The sequence below is a fragment of the Pithys albifrons genome, chromosome 16 (genome assembly GCF_047495875.1).
Source record: "Pithys albifrons albifrons isolate INPA30051 chromosome 16, PitAlb_v1, whole genome shotgun sequence".
Lineage (NCBI taxonomy): Eukaryota > Metazoa > Chordata > Aves > Passeriformes > Thamnophilidae > Pithys > Pithys albifrons.
The window spans coordinates 10339324-10358707 of NC_092473.1; the positions used below are offsets into that span (position 1 = coordinate 10339324).

Consider the following 19384-nt stretch of genomic DNA (forward strand, 5'->3'; position numbering starts at 1 on the left):
ATATTCTGTTTTATGATTCCTACATTTAATGGTCCATTTTAGCTTGCACTTTCAACCTCTGTTTAAAAAAGAAAAGCTGAAATAAGTAATCATGTGGAATACATCATTATCCATTGACATAAAAACTTAATAACCTGTGGCTGTCATAACTTTAGTTCAAGGAATGCATGCTATAAATTTAATGTATTTTTGCAATTAGAATTTTTCAGCTTCAGAAGTGCAATTTTTTAGTTGTTAAGCTTTGCTCTTTGGAAGGGAGATAAAGTGTAAAGAAGAAAGGCAGTAGGTAATATGCCATGTCTTAATAGAAACTAATTTAGATAATCTTCACTTGGAAAAAAATAAATCAGTAATGTAAGACTACTCATCAGACTGAGTTACTCAGAAGAAGTGGGTGCACTATTATAAAAGACATACTGATTGTATAATAAAGAGGTTTATATAAAGGTGGGATCTGCATGTGTTACCTTGGTTTGTTGACAAAATAAAACTCCAGTGATGTTTTATCAACTGAATGTTCCCAGTATAACTGTTCTTTGCCTGTTCTGTTGCTAGTCTTACCAAAGTAAACACACCTCCCTCTACTCTGCAGGTACCTCAAGTGTAGCTTCAAAGTATGAGGAGCTGGAGTGCCTTTATGCTGCAGTTGGAAAGGTTATTTATGAAGGACTGACTAATTATGAAAAAGCCACCAATGCCAACCCTTCCCAGCTCTTTGGTACGTGTCCCACATCTCTGGTAGCTGGATGTGGAATGCCCTTAATGACTTAGGTGTTTGTCATGAGCTTTCATTTGCCACGAGGAAGTTGCAATCTGATTCCATGCAGAGGAAGCTGTGGGAAGCATTTCAAGCTAACTTGAGAGATGCTTGGGATGTCTCATCTGTGAGGAAAGGGACTGGAGAGGGGTTCATTTGTTCTGTCTTCTCCTGGTAGCTGATTTGGGGACAATTTTTGGAAGTGGGGAGCTGCAGCTGTAATAGATGGAAGCCTTCTGTATTCAAAGTGCATGGGAAAAAGGTGCAGTGTTCAGCATAACCAAAAAATAAAGTAAATGTTACTGGGAGCTTGTTACTGGGAACAAAACAAATCCTGCATGTAGTACTCTGAGATATAACAGAATAGTTCAAGGAGTCTGTGTACACAGTTACAGCCTTATACTTTCTGCTTTTTTAAAGCCTCATTTATCAGATTTAGATAGTGTAGGAAGATTTATGTATTCATAGATCTTAAATTCTCAGTAAGCAAGAAATTACAAAAACACTGGTTTTTTTCTTGAGTGAGAAAATCTGAATTTGTAGCATATACCATTCTGAAGAGCTGAAATGTATTTCTTGGTTTTCATGCTTACTTAACTGGTAGAGAACTCAGCTACATAATAGAATGACAAAGATGTATTAGAATAATAGAGTTTGGTCCAGAACTGGTTGTGTTGGTAATACAGACCTGAAATTGTACAATGTTGGAAAAGTTGCTGATTTAAATGGCAAATGTCCTTCACTATTCTGTTCTCTGAGCTTTGTAGATGGTTGTAATTTCACTTGGGGAATTGCCTATTTGTCAGATGTCAGAATACTCTTTACAACAAACTAACCAAGAAAGATGTTTCTTACATTTTGTCCAGAGCTTCCTTAAAAGCAGCACCACAATTGAGCTGTCAAGTGGTGCATATTGTAGTAATTCTGTGCCTCAGAGGCTGAACTTTGTGGGCTAAATTTTGTGCCCATCTGAGCACAAAAATAAATATTTTTTTAATGGGTACAGTTTTACAGGATGTGTGTACTTTCTAAAAAAGATTGAAGTAATTAACTTTAATTAACTTTTTCAATCTACAGAAACTGATTTATGAAGCTTTATTAAGTTTCTAGATTGGAAAACCGAGATGCTAATTTTTAAAATTTAATTTTAATTACTAAACCCAGGCCTATTAATGAAAAGGTTTTCTACTTTTTGGTACTAAAATAAATGTGCAACATCAGAAGTTTTTACAGTTTTTGAGGTCTTGGAAAAGTATTTGCTCTCAATCCCTCTCTTTCTGTCCTCCCTTTTTACCCCTTGCCCTTCATCACACACTTAAAACCAGACCTTTGAAGTATTTTGATTAATGCAAACATAACCTTTTAGATTTAGTCTAAGGACTGAAATTGAGACTGAAATCTCTCTTCAAACCTATTGAGATTTCTAGTGCTTATAACTTGGGCAGTCCTGTGCTTCTTTCATGGCATCTGTGTCTTGCTGAGGTGATGCCCAAGAGAGATTTTAATTCCTAAAGTCTTATTTTTGTCTGCAGGGACTTTAATGATCCTGAAGTCTGCCTGCAGCAACAATCCCAGCTACATCGACAGGCTGATCTCAGTTTTCATGAGATCCTTGCAGAAGATGGTCAGGGAACACTTGAACCCCCAGGCAACAGCAGGAACAGCAGAAGCAAACACAGGTATTTATATTATATAATCTGTTAATGATTAGAAGTATTGTAAAGTATTAAAATATCTTCAATTTAAAGGGATTCAAATAATTTTTCAGAGTTTGTGTGCATTATTGCTTGTTACAAAATACTTAGTGAGAGCCATTACTGAACTATTGAGGACTAAAAATATACTTATGAATTCCATTTTCCAGCTTAAAATACCAATTTTGATATAACTCAAACTTCTCAGTGAATGGTTAGTGAAATATTTGTTGAACTGCAGCATAAATAGAAATAGTGAAATTTTTCAAGACTTTATAGAGTTGAGGCGAGAGGGGCTGAATTCTTTTGTTGGTTCTGTGGTTTCACTTTTTTTAATCCTTATTTTATGATATTGGAGCAACTGTGTGTGAATTAATTTGTTGGAGCTGATGTTTTTATCTTAAAGTAGAGTCTTTTTCAGCCTGTACAGTTCTGTCTATTGTTGAATAAATTAGGTCATGAGTCATTGAAAAAAATCAGATGTTGTAGAAGAAAATTCAGTGCTAGTAAAAAGCCCTGTAATTTACTCATGAATAAGCTACTGAAGAAAATACTCTGAAAGAATTGCTGCTAGTAGATTCCCAGCCCATATTTTAATTAGGTAAATGAGAACCTTGCAAATTTCATTAACAACTGGAAAATTATTAAACTTGACAGATAAGCAGGTCAGGAAATTAGCTGAACAGAATTAGGTGTGCTGCAGCAAGGAGAATTTCTTTCAGGGTTAGTTGCAATTTTGCAGTACTGGGAGTCTGTAATACCTTTTATTAGTAAAAGATTTACTGAAAGGAATCACACAGGTTTGTCTTTAGGATTTTGAATGGGTTTGGTTTTAGAAGGAGTCATAAAATCATAAAATGTTTTGGGTTTGAGGGAACATTAAAGATTGTCTAATTCCAACCTTCTACTGGGTCAGGTTGCTCAAAGCCCCATCCAGCCTGGCCTTGGGGCCTGTCTTAGGTGTTTAGGAATGAAAAGTAGTGATTCTGGAAACACTAGAGGTGTATTTCCAAGTAATAGATATTGTTATTATTACAATTACAGCAGCTTATCTTGAAGAGTTTTTCCCCAGGTGTTCTGGAGGTGTATACACAACTTCAATCCTTTCTTTGCATCCACAGCAGGTACCAGTGAGCTGGTGATGCTCAGTCTGGATCTGGTGAAAACTCGCCTGGCTGTGATGAGCATGGAAATGAGGAAAAATTTTATACAAGCCATTCTAACATCTCTCATTGAAAAATCTACCGATGCCAAAATTCTTCGTGCAGTGGTAAAAATAGTGGAAGAGTGGGTGAAAAACAATTCCCCCATGGCAGCTAATCAGGTAAATTGAGTAGATAAAATCATTACTGCTCTCAAGTACTAAATAACTATGAGCCTGTTTTGACAATGAGGTTTGTAGTGGTCTGTTATATATATTTAGATACCCTTGATGAGGTTTGGACTATTCTGCATCCCCTGTGGAATGTATCAGTTATAGCTGCTTGGCATTTTATGGGCTTATATTTGATGTTTTATCTCAAGTGCTGTTTTGTTCAGAACTTTTTTTAAAGTAGAAGTTTTAAAATATGCTTCACATTAACCTGGATAGAGAGATCCTTCAGGAGGAAGATGACTAATGCTGGTATAAATTGTGTTACTCCTGTAACATTTTGTGGCCTCCTCAATTTGCCATGTTTTCTGTTGAGTACTTGAAAAACTAGTGCTGTGTTAGATTTTTGTAATAATTGGACAACTTAAACCTGGTTTTAGGCACAATTTTAAAATTCTCAAGGAGGATAAATGCTTGAGTTGTTTTTCTTTTCAAGAACTATGACCTACCAAGCTATTTTCCAGTACTTTAGAAGTGCAAGAATCATATAAAGGATGGCTGAGCTGTACTTTGAATGTGCTGGTGCTCTGCATGTTTTGAGATGAATTGACAAAATTAATCATGTCTTCTTTTAACACAGACACCTACTCTCCGGGAGAAGTCCATTTTACTGGTGAAAATGATGACTTACATTGAAAAGCGTTTTCCAGAAGACCTTGAATTAAATGCCCAGTTCTTAGACCTTGTTAACTATGTCTATAGGTAATTATAGCAATTAATCATTTATTGCAGCTTATTGGTTCATAATTTGTACCATATATGACCTTTATGACATGTCATCAGTCTTTTTAGGTCTGAATTAGGGGATTTTTTTTATACATATTTTTTATTTTAAAATGCAAAGTCAATTCACTTTGTTGAGACCACAGCACATATTTCTGGAAGTCAATTTGAAAATAGAAGTTCCTTAGAAAGGATTTTGACTTTTTTGACACTGATAAAATACATCCACCACCCCAACTTCTTCTTTTCCCAAGATCCCAGGGCATCCTTGCTGATTGTGTTCTCAGCACTGTGGTGACAGCTGAAATCTGTATTTTGACATCTGTCTATATAAAGTTTTTTTTATTTTTCTGTAAACTTTATTGTAAATTAGACTTTCAGGAGAATTACTTTCTAGGTAGACTGGCAAGTTTTGAATCCTGAAATAATTAAAATAGTTACCTTATCAACAAATGCCAGGCATGTAATGCTGTGCTGCTGATTCACATTATTTTGCAGTCACTGCTTGCTGGCTCCCTGTGCAAAGCCTTCGTGTGGACACAGTGCTCAGAAGTTTTTATCAATGAATAACATTTGTCATTTCAAAGAGAGCACACATGTGGCTCAGTGTTTACAATTATGATAAGATTTGGTTCTGGGGCAGTTTTCTATGAAGCAGCAATATTTTCTGTGCTGTTCCTCTCCAAGTGCCACACCTGGACATGTTGCACACCACAGGGGCTTTCACAGAGTATCACCTCTTGGGATTTTGAGGGTTTTATATTCAAAACGTAGAAGGCTTCTCTTTCTGTTGTCTGTGTTATTTCACCTCTGTTCATGTTAGGGATGAGAACCTGTCTGGCAGTGAGCTCACAGCCAAGCTGGAGCCAGCCTTCCTGTCGGGGCTGCGCTGTGCCCAGCCGCTCATCCGGGCCAAGTTCTTTGAGGTGTTCGACAACTCCATGAAGCGCCGTGTCTATGAGCGTTTGCTGTATGTGACCTGCTCCCAGAATTGGGAAGCAATGGGAAATCACTTTTGGATAAAGCAGTGCATCGAGGTAGGGAAATTATTTGTATCAGAAGTGCAATAGAGATGTGTTTTATTCCCCATTTTTCTTGGCTGGGTGTAAAAGCATTATACAATGTGTGGCTTGTAGTGTGTATTGTCTCTAGCAAAGCTGAAAATACCAAATTTGCTGTCTCAGATACTTCCTGTGGTGCTTAAAAATAAATACAGAGTCTAAACCATGAGTTGCTGATGCTTGGAAAGTGGCTTTAATATAACTTAAATAATAGTTTAAAATCTATTTTCTCTGCCAAAAACTTAATGACCAGGTTAATACTTCTTAAGGAAAGCCCTCTCTTACAATTGATAATGATTATAAAAAATACAGGAATTGTTACAGTAGATGGTTTCCAGAAAGCTGTTAAAGCTGGAATATCTGCTCTGGCAGTAGGACAGCTGTTAGGTGGAATTGCATTGAAATGAAATTGCATCTTTTGCTTAGCTAATTTAAAACAAGATGGGACCAAATATTTTTGTTTTAACAATTTGCATATTAAAACATGAGTTTAAGGTGACTGTAAACATTCTTTTTAGGGCAGCTGTGAGAGTCTGTATACATAGGTGGATTGAGGGCATTAAATATATGTGTTAAAAAGTACAAATTACAGACTTTAGGCATAGAAGATTCTATTAATAAAGGTAATAATTGGGTCTAGAACATAGTATTGCAACTTTGATGTTGTTTTTAAGTATTAAACCAGAGTGATACTTTCTTTGAAATGCTGCAGTAAAATGTATATTTAAAAACTCTTCCTGCTTTTCCATGTCTCAGCTCCTGCTGGCAGTGTGTGAGAGGAACACCACAATTGGCACGAGCTGCCAGGGTGCCATGCTGCCCTCCATCACCAATGTCATCAACCTCGCTGACAGCCACGACCGAGCAGCCTTTGCCATGGTCACCCACGTCAAACAGGAGCCTCGCGAGAGGGAGAACAGCGAATCCAAGGAGGAGGTAACTGGCAGAAAAGAGTGTGGGAAAAGCAGTCTCTGTGATGGAATGTAACTTTGTCTAGTTTCTCATCAAGTAAGTTTGGAGAACATGTCTCGATGCTGATGTGTGCAAATTGCTAGTGCATCTCATGTTATAAGTGTGCGTGGGTTTCTCAGAACTTTCATTCATTCATTCATTGAGCCTTTTCTGTACTAGAGCACTCCAGCAATCACATCTCTGAACCTGAAGAAGTAGCAGAAATAGTGAGACCTGAGATAAGTTGATCAGGAGGGTAATTTTTATTGGGGAAAAAAAGCAAAAGTCCATAGGAGATACCTATGTTTACTTAGTAAGTTGTTTACTTCTGTATAGGATGTTGAAATAGACATTGAATTGGCTCCAGGAGATCAGACCAGCACACCAAAAACTAAGGAACTTTCGGAGAAGGACATTGGGAATCAGCTGCACATGTTGACCAACAGGCATGACAAATTCCTCGACTCCCTTCGAGAAGTGAAGGTTGGTACAGGTTGTTGCTGACAAAGCACTCTAATACTGAAATCTTCAAATGATCTGAGTTTTTTTTTTATCTCACACTTTTGATTTTTTAGCTGAGTTTTCTTATATAGATATGTCTTACAATCTGATGTAATATCTGCATATGGTAAAAAATTCTTAAGCCTTCACTTTTAATAATTGTTACTGTATCCCTTTCCTACAAAATTGAATTTTACCCTCCTTTGTTTGTAAGCATATTTTAACTGTTCAGTTCAGAAAATAGTGATGGCAAAGACAAGGTATAAGATGAAAAATATATATCAGCATCTTATGATTAAATAATATCTAAAAAAATAATTATAGCTTAAAGCTATGTTGAAAAAACTCTCACAGTAGTAATAGCTCTATCCAATTAACCTGATCATTCCTATTACCAAAGTCATCTTCTTCTCTTGTTCCTTCTTTTTCTTAAAATGGTTACAGTAATGAATCAGAGTCTTTATCAACTTTTATCACCCTAAAAATAGGATGACTTTCTTCTTACAAGTTTTTATTACTAAAGGGAACATATTTTCATTGGAAAAGGCATTTGCATTACTGCTTACCATGTATTCTTACGGTTTTTCCAGAGTGTTAATTGTGTTTCCCTATTTAAATGGGTCTCTCTCTGTTTCCAGACTGGAGCATTGCTGAGTGCCTTTGTTCAGCTGTGTCATATTTCGACACCTTTAGCAGAGAAGACTTGGATACAGCTTTTTTCACGACTTTGGAAAATCCTGTCTGACAGACAACAACATGTGAGGATCTCTCTCTCCCACTTATAGATTCCTCTTTGTAAATGACTGCTGTTTCAGGAAACTGTATTTATGTGATGACTTTGTTCACTTGCCTAGAGAAGGTTGCCATTCTTTGACTAGTGAATGTTGTGACCTCTATCAATACATCTTTTGAAAGAAATAAGGCCTCTTGATTTACAAAGAGAAATATACTTATCAAAGGGATGTTTCCTCTACAAATGAGATTTTAAATCTAAATTCTCTAATTGAAGAATCTGACTGATCAGATAACTATTACGTTTTTTCTTCTAGGCTCTAGCGGGAGAAATAAGCCCCTTCTTGTGCAGTGGCAGCCATCAGGTACAACGAGACTGCCAGCCCAGTGCACTGAACTGCTTTGTGGAAGCAATGTCACAGTGTGTCCCTCCCATCCCCATCAGACCTTGTGTCCTGAAGTACCTGGGCAAGACTCACAACCTCTGGTTTCGTTCGACACTGATGCTGGAACATCAAGCCTTTGAAAAAGGACTGAGTCTACAGATTAAGCCTAAACAGACAACAGAATTTTATGAGCAGGAAAGCATAACTCCTCCTCAACAGGTAGTATCATATTATTTGAAATAGCCTATGAAATATGAAGGGAAAAAGATAACACTGACAAGTCCTCCCCTAACCCATGTCCCCTAGTGCCACATCTACATGCATTTTGTATATCTCCAGGGGTAATGACTATACCAGTGCCTTGGGCAGGCTGTTCAGTGCTTGACAACCCTTTCAGTGAAGACATTTTTCATAATACTGAATCTAAGTCTCCCCTGGTGCAACTTGAGGCTGTTTCCTCTTGTCCTTTTGCTTGTTACTTGGGAAGAGAGGTACAATCTCCTTTCATAGTCTTTTGAGCCTCCTTTTCTCCAGGCTGACTCCCCCAGCTCCCTCAGATGCTCCTCATCAGACTCGTGCCCCAGAGCCTTTCCCAGCTCTGTTGTGCTTCTCTGGACACGCTGCAGCACTTTGAGGTCTCTCACACAGTGTGGGGCCCAAAACTGCAGACAGGCTTTAGATGTGGCCTCACCAGTGCCGAGTACAAAGGAACAATTGCTTCTACATCTTTGTATTTAGAAGCCTGTTAAAGTGCTGTCAGTGATTAATTTTTTTTCCTTTAATTCAGTGAAGAATTTCCTGTCCTTGTCTTTGTGAATAGACACTTGCAACATCGACTATTTTGCATCTTACCTACTTCTCATGCTTTTATTTCATCTGTCATTGATATTTTCATATATTTTTCTCTTGATCATTCTTACCCATCTGCAGCACTGTAGAATTGGATGGAACCATTTCTGCCTCTAAATCTGGAGCAGAAGTCAATACTGCCCCTCTCCCTCAAAGGGAGTATACTTTCCTTCATCAAGTGTGTTGTATGTGATATTAGCTAAACAGAATTGAGTTCCATGTAAACAGGTGCTGTTGTGTTTAGGAGTCTGGCAGGTAGGATCTGTCTAGGCATGTTTGTGATCAGCTGAAGAAGTTAAATATTACAGATTTATGTTTTTTGCATTATAGACCAAGTTGTTGGCTCATTAAACAGTTTTGTTTCCTGTGATCTGATCTGCTGTGTTAAGAATCAGTGTACAAGCCTTAGGATGTTTTTGTCATGCAGTGTTGTTCTTGGTACTTTGTTATTAAGTGCTTGCCATCTAGAGTTTCAGAGTTTTTGTTGTAAACATTCTGTATTTCATGTTTTTCTCAGCATGCCTCAGTGTAAAACATGGGGGTTTGCTTTATAAGGACTTCTTGACTGTGGAAAAATATGTGTGCTTAATATTATAGGAAATACTGGATTCCCTTGCTGAGCTTTACTCCTTGTTACAAGAAGAGGATATGTGGGCTGGATTGTGGCAGAAACGCTGCAAATTCCCAGAGACAGCAACAGCCATTGCCTATGAACAGCATGGCTTTTTTGAACAGGTACAGTCTTGATATTAGAAATTCTCTGAGTAGTTCTACTGTCAGGATCAATATTCTGGTAAGCAAGACAAAAACTCTAAATATTACTTATTAACTTTAGTCTTCTAAGCTAGAAGGTGCCACAGCATCTCTACTGTCTACAGGAGTAGTTTAAGGCCATGTAATACTTTGGTAAGGTGAGATTTTTGACCACACCCATTAGTTTTTCTTGACATTTGTAAAGGTTTTCTTATCACTCATTTTTAAAAAGAAAAAAGTGTTGAGTTATTGTGTATAAAGCAGATGGAAAGTAGAATGGTTTAAATTTTCTTTAGGCACAAGAAACTTATGAAAAAGCAATGGAGAAGGCTAAAAAAGAGCACGAACGGAACAACGCTTCCCCTTCCATCTTCCCTGAATATCAGCTCTGGGAAGACCACTGGATTCGGTAAGACTGAATGCAGAACAAGTATTTCACCCTGCAATACAAATCAAATACCCTGCTGCTGGATTACAGCATTAATGATGAGAGTAAACTTATCCCAGAACTTAACTCAGATACAGGGAAAACTTAAGGGCATTAAAAAAGCTATTTTTGATTCCCTGAACAGAGCCTCAGAAGTGATATGCCTGGATTGCTGTAAAAATGTAATTTGTTATTGTTGGAAGCAGACTGGAGTTAAAATTTGTTTTTCCTATTTAAGATGGTTGTTCTGGGAGACACAAAATTCAGCTGTTCCCTGTACACAGATTTCTGTATTATAACTGCTAATAAATAAATTTAAAAAAATTTTCCCATCTGGATAAAACTTTTGCAGTGCTTGCAAAGCTGCGTGTACACAAACAAATTTATGGATAATCTGACATGCAACATTTATAGTCACTTTTATTGGTTTTGGGGGTTTTTATAACCAAATTGACACTGCTTTTGATTTTCTCAGTTGCTCAAAAGAGTTGAACCAGTGGGAGCCTTTGACAGAATATGGCCAGTCAAAAGGTCATATAAATCCTTACCTCGTGCTGAAGTGTGCCTGGAGGGTCTCCAACTGGATTGCTATGAAGGAGGCTCTGGTGCAGGTGAGTGAGGGCTTTTTATGCTCATGTTTAGTTTCTCCTTATCCTCTCTTAGGTATCTTGGGCTTCTTGGGGCAAATGACAGACTTGTGTTTTGGAGTCACCACTGGACTGTCTGGGATTCTTTGTAACATTGTGACTATTCTATAAAATATGAAAAATGTGTGGTTTTTTGTTTTGTTTTGTTTTAATTTTAAGGAAATATATCCTCTTCTCATGGTAGGTGGAGTTGTTTATCTGTGCTTACTTAATATAGAAACATAAACTAGGTGTAGGACTGAAATCTGAAAGGTGAGAACACTGGGCTAAATCACAAGTGGGGAGGAACTTGCTGATCCCCCTTGCACTGCTGCTGCACAGTGGGACATTACTGGAGCAGTTCTGCTAAGGATGCCACAATTTGCAATGAGGGGGGTGAATTGCATATTTAAAATACAATTTTACTGGCAAAGCTCTGAGTAAAGCCTTAGGCTGTGTTTTCTCATGTTGCAGAGAGAGTGAACCAGAACAGATACTCCTTCAATTAACTGGAATTTATTATTTCATTAGTACTGTTTAAGTTTTGACCCAATACCTACCAGTTAATAGTGTTAAACATCAAATTGGCAGTTAACTTTCAGTTTTATAATTGCAAAAGATAGAACACGATTATGAAGAATGCTAAGCCTCCTTTAATTCCAGTATCTTGCAGGGTTAAGTTCTTGTATACAAAATATTCCAGCCAGTTGCTTCATTGTGACAGCTTAGTCTTGCATGATAAATGTGCTGAATTGTGTGTCTCTCTCACTTTCTTCAAAATCAGGCTGAATTTTGCATTTTTTTAAAGATACTTATGTTTATTCTGCTGTAACACAGTCTTTTGTCAGAGGGGAAAATTAGTGGATGCCATCAGTATGTTTTGCTTTAAAGGCTAAAGTATGAAACCCGTAAAAATTATTACATTGATTAAAGGGAGTGTTGTCTTTTGATGGAACCTAAATTAAGGGAGTTCTAACCGTTGAGACTTTTAAATGGAATTTTTCAATATTTGTAGTACTGATGGTTCAAACTGAATAGGTGTCTCTAAAGATGGATTTTACCATTTATCAGCCCATGTGAAGCCAAACCTGTAAGCAGCAAGCTGCATATGGGACAAAAATTCTCTTAGAGTTGCTATTTACATGTTAATTAACTTGTTTTTTTCTTACGTTTGGTATTCTGTGTTCTACTTAAGTATTCAACTTCAGCAGCTAATTATAGAAGTAAGATTATGTGAGAAACCTTTAAAGGCTAAAATAAGAGCAGAATTGTACAGTATATTGTAAACCTTGAGCTCAAGCAGAATGAACTAGATCACATCTGACAGGTTCTGGGTTTGGAGAACTGCAAGTTGAGTGGAAGTGACAACCCCAAGTAAGTGCTGATATGTTCTAGCTGCGGTTCTATTAAACGTGGTATTTTCAGTAATGAGACATTTACTAAATGACTAAGGAAAAGATGCTGCTGAAGCCATAAATGGAGCTCTTGTGGCTTTACTTGGGTTCTCGTACAAGTGTCAGGACATGTTTGCATAAATATTAGGATCTGGAAGAATAATTGATTCTATGCTTTTGTACTCACTACTCCAATTTGATTGATATTCTTTAACATGGCTGTTTTTTATCAAGTTCCACGGTTGATTCACAACAGAGGCCAGAAAGGATGGCAAATATCTATCAGTTTTCATAAATCTTTGTGAAAGATTTTTAATAATCTACCCATTAATGTTGAGCTGTTAAAACAGCAAGTAGCCTTTGATAGGACCCAAGACTCATTTCCATTTGCTCACATTGCCATTGTGTTTAATGATCCAGTGGATAATGTAATAAAGGAAGAGATTATTTTCACTGTGTAAATGTAAGGTTGCTACCTGGCAGTTTCTCTTTGCTGGCTCAGGCATAAAAGTCAGCTGAGGATAACAGAAATAACAATTGTAATGGTTACCATACAGTATATCAACAACAAGGCAATGCAGAGGGATTTCTGTGTTGCACATCAAACCATAAAGGGCTTGATGTAAAGCAGAAGAAAAAAGTGAAAAAGCTGTAGATTAAAGACCTGCAGTGTCAACTGGTGAGCATTGGCTCAGTGCAAGTTTATTGTAAAATGCTCACAGAATTTAGGTTCTGGACAATTCAGGTGCTTTGCTTACCTGGGTTTAGTTGCCATATTTCTACTGGTCCAAGATTTTGAGAAAGTGGTTTAAAATAATGTTTTAAATTATTTTAGCACTGTGACCTGAGTTTACACCTGTGCTCAGAAATTACTTTAAAATAAATGGGAAGGTTAGTTGCAGATTACTTGGAAAAATATGAGCTGTTTATTTTCCTAAAGCAAGGTGTGCCCTGGAGCAGCCCTTTGGGAGGATAGTGCTGCACAGTGTGCTGGCAGGGAGGGACAGGCTCCTTGCAGGGGAGGAGTTGGCATTCCTTGTTCTGGAGCCCCCAAAGCATTGCAGAGGTGGTGTATGTTGTGTGTTACCTGCTGAGAAGCATCTTTTTTCCTTTGTCCAGGGTGAGTTGGTGTGCTGTGAGCATCCTGCCCCTGTGGCAGGGCTGCTCTCACAGGCTCAGCTGCCTGGAGCTGCATCACGGTTTGTCAGTGTGAAAACACCCCAACATCTACTCCTGTGCTGAATTGGCAGTTTATTTGCTAACCTGCCCTTGCCAGTAACATTAAGAGAGCTGAAACTCCCCTAGTGACATAAATACTTTACTCTGATATTTTTAGAAAATAAGATAATTTTGAAAAACATTAAAGCTGTTTATTTAAGAAGGCTTTAAAAAGATTAATTTACTGTTTGAGTATGAATGACCTTTACCAGACATTTTTCCATGTCCTTACCAGGTGGAGCTGAGCTGTCCAAAAGAGATGGCATGGAAAGTGAACATGTACAGAGGATACCTGGCCATCTGCCACCCCGAGGAGCAGCAGCTGAACTTCATCGAGCGCCTGGTGGAGATGGCGAGTAGTTTGGCCATCCGGGAGTGGCGGAGGCTTCCTCACGTGGTTTCACATGTTCATACTCCCCTTCTCCAGGTAAGAATGAAAAGGCCAGTTGTTTTCCAGTTTCAGAACTTTGATTAACTGTGAGTGTGAAATATTTCAGTGTGTAGTACTGATGTTTTTTTTCATTATGGTATTTTTTTGGTTAAAAGTTGCAGAATTCCATTTTCTTCCAAGTACTTGTTTCTCATCCTGTCAGGAAGAGTTTGTAAGACCTTGATACCCTTTTTTTTTTTTCAGACCTCCAGAAATATTTTTGGGAAGCAGCTGGCACAATTCTGATTATATGGGATATGCAGTTTAACTATCATGTGAAATGAAATAACATGTATTACATGGTGAAAAATGCATGACTTGTGTCCTTTGCAACTTTCATACATATTTCACCTTAAAAAAAATGGACTTCTATATAGTTTTGAAATGTCTTGGATTAAATTACATAAATAATTCATTTTGGAACTGTAAGATAAGAATTTTTGAGAGTAGGTGTTATTGCCAAATATAATTGAATGTAAGTAGGTGCCTATAAAATACTGGATTCAGAAGGTTCTTGAAAACAAACCTTGTGTCCTCTGATTTGTGTGGACCAGAGTGAGGAAGTGGGTCTGGGGCAGGGTTGTGCTTGGCTCTGTGGGATCTGGGCAAAACAGGCTGTTCATTTGTCATTTAGGCTGACTCTGTCCCTGCTTAGGTGTCCTATGACCATACACCTGACAGAGATTAGCCCTTGTTCCTGTGGAGGGAACCTTTCATCTCCAGGGGAGGAATTGTAGAATATCTCAGTGCAACATGATCTGAAACATCACAACAGGGATGCACCTTTGCTCAGAGAACCGAGCATGAGCCTTGCCTGTAGAAATACAGAGGCCTTTGCTTTCTGAGTTCTCTTTGATAAAGTGGCTTCTGTAATTCTGTTTAAGATCAGTAGTTTCATCCTGTGTGTCATGCCAGGTGTGATTTATAAGTAACTAATCTACACTGTCTAAGAAGGAGGTACCTCTGCTAAAATGATTGTACTTGTGGGAAGAGCTCCCACGGCAGCTCATACCTCGGAAATTTTATAACATAAGTGGATGCATCAGTTAAGGTGAGGGAATAAGGAAGTTTGCTCTGTATTCAGAGGAAGTTGTCAAGTAAATAAGTACAGTTTGTGAGCTTAGAAGGCTTCTTGATGGATTGAATTTCCTCCTGCTATGTTTTCGTACATATTTCAAGTATTTTTCCCCTCTAAGAATGGCAGCATCTGCAGCCTGAAAGGATTAGTATTACTAAATAAAGTGCTTTCAGATATCAATTAAAACAAGCTTTTAAAACAATCTAATATGTATATATCCCTCATGAAGAAATGATAAATTAGTCAGTGACTGACAGAGGTACAAATGCAGCCATCAATTTGCATGGCAGTAATTACTTTTTTTTTAATATCAGATAGTATGTGATTAAATACCCACGAGAAAATTAAATTTATGTGATGAATGGGTGTAGGATGAAGGTTAAGCTATTGTGAGAGCTGATACTGAAATGACTGTAGGAAAATATTACTTTAATTTATTTTGTTTCAAGAGATTTCACTCTGTAAATTCAGACTGCCTTTTTAACTCAAATAGTTATCTCATTTAGTTGATTAACAATGAATACAACTGTTATCTGCCAAGTGGTAGCTTGGAGAATACTACATTGGCTTTATTGTACTGCAGGTAATTAAATTCCATTAAAGTTTGTGGACCTTTTCTTCAGGTGGTTGAAGTTGTAACAAACTGTCTGCTGCCTTCAGTAGGTTCGAGATTACTGCCATCTTCTGTTTGTTCCTCCTTAATTTGGGGATAGGAAATGTCAGGGAAAACCTCTTCTAAACTTAAATAACTTTTCAAAGCTCAAGTCTCTGCAGAATCTGTTGAAGTAGCAAATCAGGAGCACATAGATGCTATTTCTATACATTCAAGTTTCTATCAAGAAGTCCAATCATGACCAGGGAATTTATACTTAATTTATATTTATGTTTTTAATGTTTTTCTAGGCAGCACAACAAATAATTGAACTTCAAGAAGCAGCCCAAATAAATGCAGGATTGCAACCAACTAATCTGGGAAGGAACAACAGCTTACATGATATGAAGACTGTTGTAAAGACTTGGAGGAACAGGTTACCTATTGTGTCAGATGATTTATCCCACTGGAGCAGCATTTTCATGTGGAGACAGCATCATTACCAGGGTAAATCTGCCTTGGCCCAGTGTGCATTCATCATAGAATTTTCCAGACATTGTCTGAAATAAGTTCTTGTTTTGGTTTTTTTTTTATTTTTTATTTCAACATACAAGATTGTTGATTTTGACAAGTTTTTGATTTTACTCAATTTTCCTTTAAGTGTTTCATTATGTGTTGCTGTGTAAGATGCCACTGTATGTATAATTTCATTTATAATGACAAATGTTTCTTGTTGCATTTCCAGCCATTGTGACTGCCTATGAAAACAGCTCCCAGCATGATCCCAGTTCCAATAATGCCATGTTGGGAGTTCATGCTTCTGCCTCAGCCATCATCCAGTATGGAAAGATAGCCAGGAAACAAGGGCTGGTCAATGTGGCACTGGACATCCTGAGCCGCATCCACACCATTCCCACCGTGCCCATCGTCGATTGCTTCCAGAAGATTCGGCAGCAAGTCAAGTGTTACCTGCAGCTGGCTGGAGTCATGGGCAAAAATGAATGCATGCAGGTACAGCAGCTTCAGCACTGCAGGTGGTGGTGGAACTCGTGGGGCTGCAGGGCCCATCAGATACAGTGATTTAAACCAGCTGCCTTATCCAGAACAGGGGCTGAATTTCCTTGGCCACACCATACCCTGCAGGGAGTGCTGTTTTAAGTAATGCTGTTATAGTCCAAAGCATTTAATGTCCTCTTTGAGCTGAGTATTGTGAATATATTGAAAATTAGCTGAACTAAAATTAAAGTGGAAGGATGTTTTTTGGAATCTTACAAGATTGATAAATGGAAGGGACTTGGAGAAATAAATTATTGATAATAGGAAGAAGCAAAACTGCAAGACTAACTGGAGCTCTAAGTCAGTGCTCAGTGTCTGACTAATGAGTGGTTGATGCTGTCAAACTGAAGTGAACTTGTATGTGTTGAAAGGAGGAAAATGAGATTTTAGGCAAAACCCACTGGCATGTGATCAGCAAATGGATCTTGTAATGTAATATAATAAAATACAATATAAATAATATTATAACTTAAACAAGGTGGAAAAGATAAACTGATGAATGTTGTCTATAGTATTTGTTTTGCATAGGCCAGTGGAAGCTTAAAATTGTTGTCAGTCGGTATTTTTTTAAATGAAAACTAAATGCTAGAAACTCAGGCTATTTAAATTAAAGAGAATATTTTGAGTGCTGTTTTATGACACTTCCATCTTAAACCCTTCCATTTTAGAAGGTTTTTCTCACTTAAGACTTATTTAACAGGGACTCGAAGTTATTGAATCAACCAATCTGAAGTACTTCACCAAGGAGATGACTGCTGAGTTTTATGCATTGAAGGGAATGTTCTTGGCACAGATTAACAAGTGAGTACCTGTGTCCTTTTAGAGGCTGCAGATGGTCAAGGCATAGGGGAATGTGTGGTGGTGTAGTTCAGAGTGCTCAGACAAATCTGGTATGTGATGCAATGCAATGTGGAAATGGAACATTCATTTCAGATAATTGAATTGAAAAGACTGGTGTGCTGCATGTTAGAGACACCCTGCAGCAGTTAAACACCTAAGTGCAAGCCTTGCTTTCACACAACTGCTTTTTAACGGTTTTGCTTTATACTGGCAGGTATTTACTGTTTAGAGGAAGATCTCCCTTTAATTCAGTAAACTAATATTTCAGCAGTTAAATTCTGTTTGGTGACGTCTAAATGCCCCTTCAGCTTTCAACAGCCTTTAATATGCATGGGATTTAATGGCAATTTTGCTGCTGGTACATATGAGTGGAGTAATTCCTTCATCACTACATTGTGGCCACTTAAGGAATGAAATCCATCAGGTTTTAAGCTGTACATTGCAACCTCACATGGCAGTTTAAGTCAGAAAATGATGAATATCTTCTTCTGTGGATACAAGAGAGAATTTTAAATAGGCAGAATGCAATTACTTTGATGGAGAGTGCAGTGGGCTTTGTATGGTCACAGGCCTAGTCTTAGCTGAGGTGTAAAGAGAAGGAAGTGTACCTCCCTGCCATGTTTTTAATGTTTTGAAATTCCTGCAAATAAAAGCAGCTAAATTGTCTCTATTCATTCCTTCAGGATGAAATGGATAAAGGTTTCTGTTAAGACATCGTTCTGATGTTTCTTAATCTTACCAAAAAACATACAGGTGTTTTTAGCACCACAGTTGAGGTCAGGAATTTAGGAAGGTTTCAGTTTAGCCCAATGACACTGTTGAACCTGAGAACGTGACTGTGATTACCTGTGTGTCAAGTAAACTGAAGCTAAAGGTCACCTCTGCTCTTGCATCATCCTGCACTGCCCAGTGGCTGGGCAAGGTGATAGAAACCATTTTAAGAAAGTCATCTCGGGTGTCAAGGATGATGGATTGTAGAGAAGGAGAAAAGGAAACAGATGGAGAAGTTCCCTTTTTATCCAGGGGAAGCAGTGACACAAAGTCATCTATCAGCTGGTCCTGGGGTGGTTCACTTCCAAACCTCCACTGAGGGTGCAAAAGCCTCTGAAAGCAAGGAACAGTAATGTAGCATTGAAACTACAACAGGCAAAGTTGTTTTCCTTTTTATAGTTTTGCCTCAATAACTAGTCATTTTAATTTAGTACTATAATCGTCCAAGGTAATATTTTTGTATTAGAAGTACTTTAGACGTAATTTTAAAAAAGTGTCAACAAGCACAAAGTTACTTTTGTATGGTTTATTTCAATGCTTATTCTATGAGGGAGAACTGAAGCTCTCTCTGTTAATAAGGAGTCTTGAAGTGCTTTAAAGATTTCTTCATTTCTGTAATGCTTATGTGAGTTTTGTCATCCTTATTTTTATGCCTGAAAAGTAACATAAATTCAAGGACTGTATATATTGGGATGAATCATAGCAAATCTTGGACTAGGAACACTTGAGGAAACAGAGAAAACCTCAGAAGTATCAAACAATCTTTTGGTTACCCAGAACTGTGTGATTCACCTTCAAATTCCTTAACTTTTCCCATTGAAAAAATAAACTTTTACAGCTGTGGGGATGAGGAACTATTTCCAGAAAATGCTGATTGTAAAATTTTTCATGACTTTGCTGGGAGATGATTTAAGTAAGATGCAGTCCTCTAAAAGGTAACCAACATAACATCTTTGTAGTGTTGCTTTACTCGCTTTTTTGCTCAGCAGAGCAGCATTTTTAAATGCATTTGCTTCTGCTCCTCATGTGTTTTTATTTGCTCTCCTTCCTGCCAGTGTCAGTACTTGGGTTCTCATTGCAGTGCACTGGAAGTTTTTTTTTTAAAGGGAGTATCTAGAGATCTTAAACACTTACATGACTGTTTCCATTATGGAGCATTTACTTTTGTAGGTG

The 19384-nt window shown here is 37.7% G+C and overlaps 1 protein-coding gene across 4 annotated transcripts in view; it reads left to right on the top strand.

Annotated features, from left to right (window-relative positions):
• Positions 1-19384, top strand: part of TRRAP (transformation/transcription domain associated protein) — a 76672-nt gene that overhangs the window by 38213 nt on the left and 19075 nt on the right. For all 4 annotated transcript variants that reach the window (XM_071571639.1, XM_071571642.1, XM_071571640.1 and 1 more), the window contains 16 exons: positions 593-718; positions 2290-2436; positions 3573-3775; positions 4404-4525; positions 5370-5583; positions 6364-6543; positions 6895-7041; positions 7698-7817; positions 8109-8396; positions 9624-9761; positions 10076-10188; positions 10682-10817; positions 13680-13871; positions 15856-16051; positions 16290-16555; positions 17301-17401. In XM_071571639.1, coding sequence (XP_071427740.1) covers positions 593-718; positions 2290-2436; positions 3573-3775; positions 4404-4525; positions 5370-5583; positions 6364-6543; positions 6895-7041; positions 7698-7817; positions 8109-8396; positions 9624-9761; positions 10076-10188; positions 10682-10817; positions 13680-13871; positions 15856-16051; positions 16290-16555; positions 17301-17401 — 2689 coding nt within the window. The remainder of the gene's footprint in view (positions 1-592; positions 719-2289; positions 2437-3572; positions 3776-4403; positions 4526-5369; positions 5584-6363; positions 6544-6894; positions 7042-7697; positions 7818-8108; positions 8397-9623; positions 9762-10075; positions 10189-10681; positions 10818-13679; positions 13872-15855; positions 16052-16289; positions 16556-17300; positions 17402-19384) is intronic.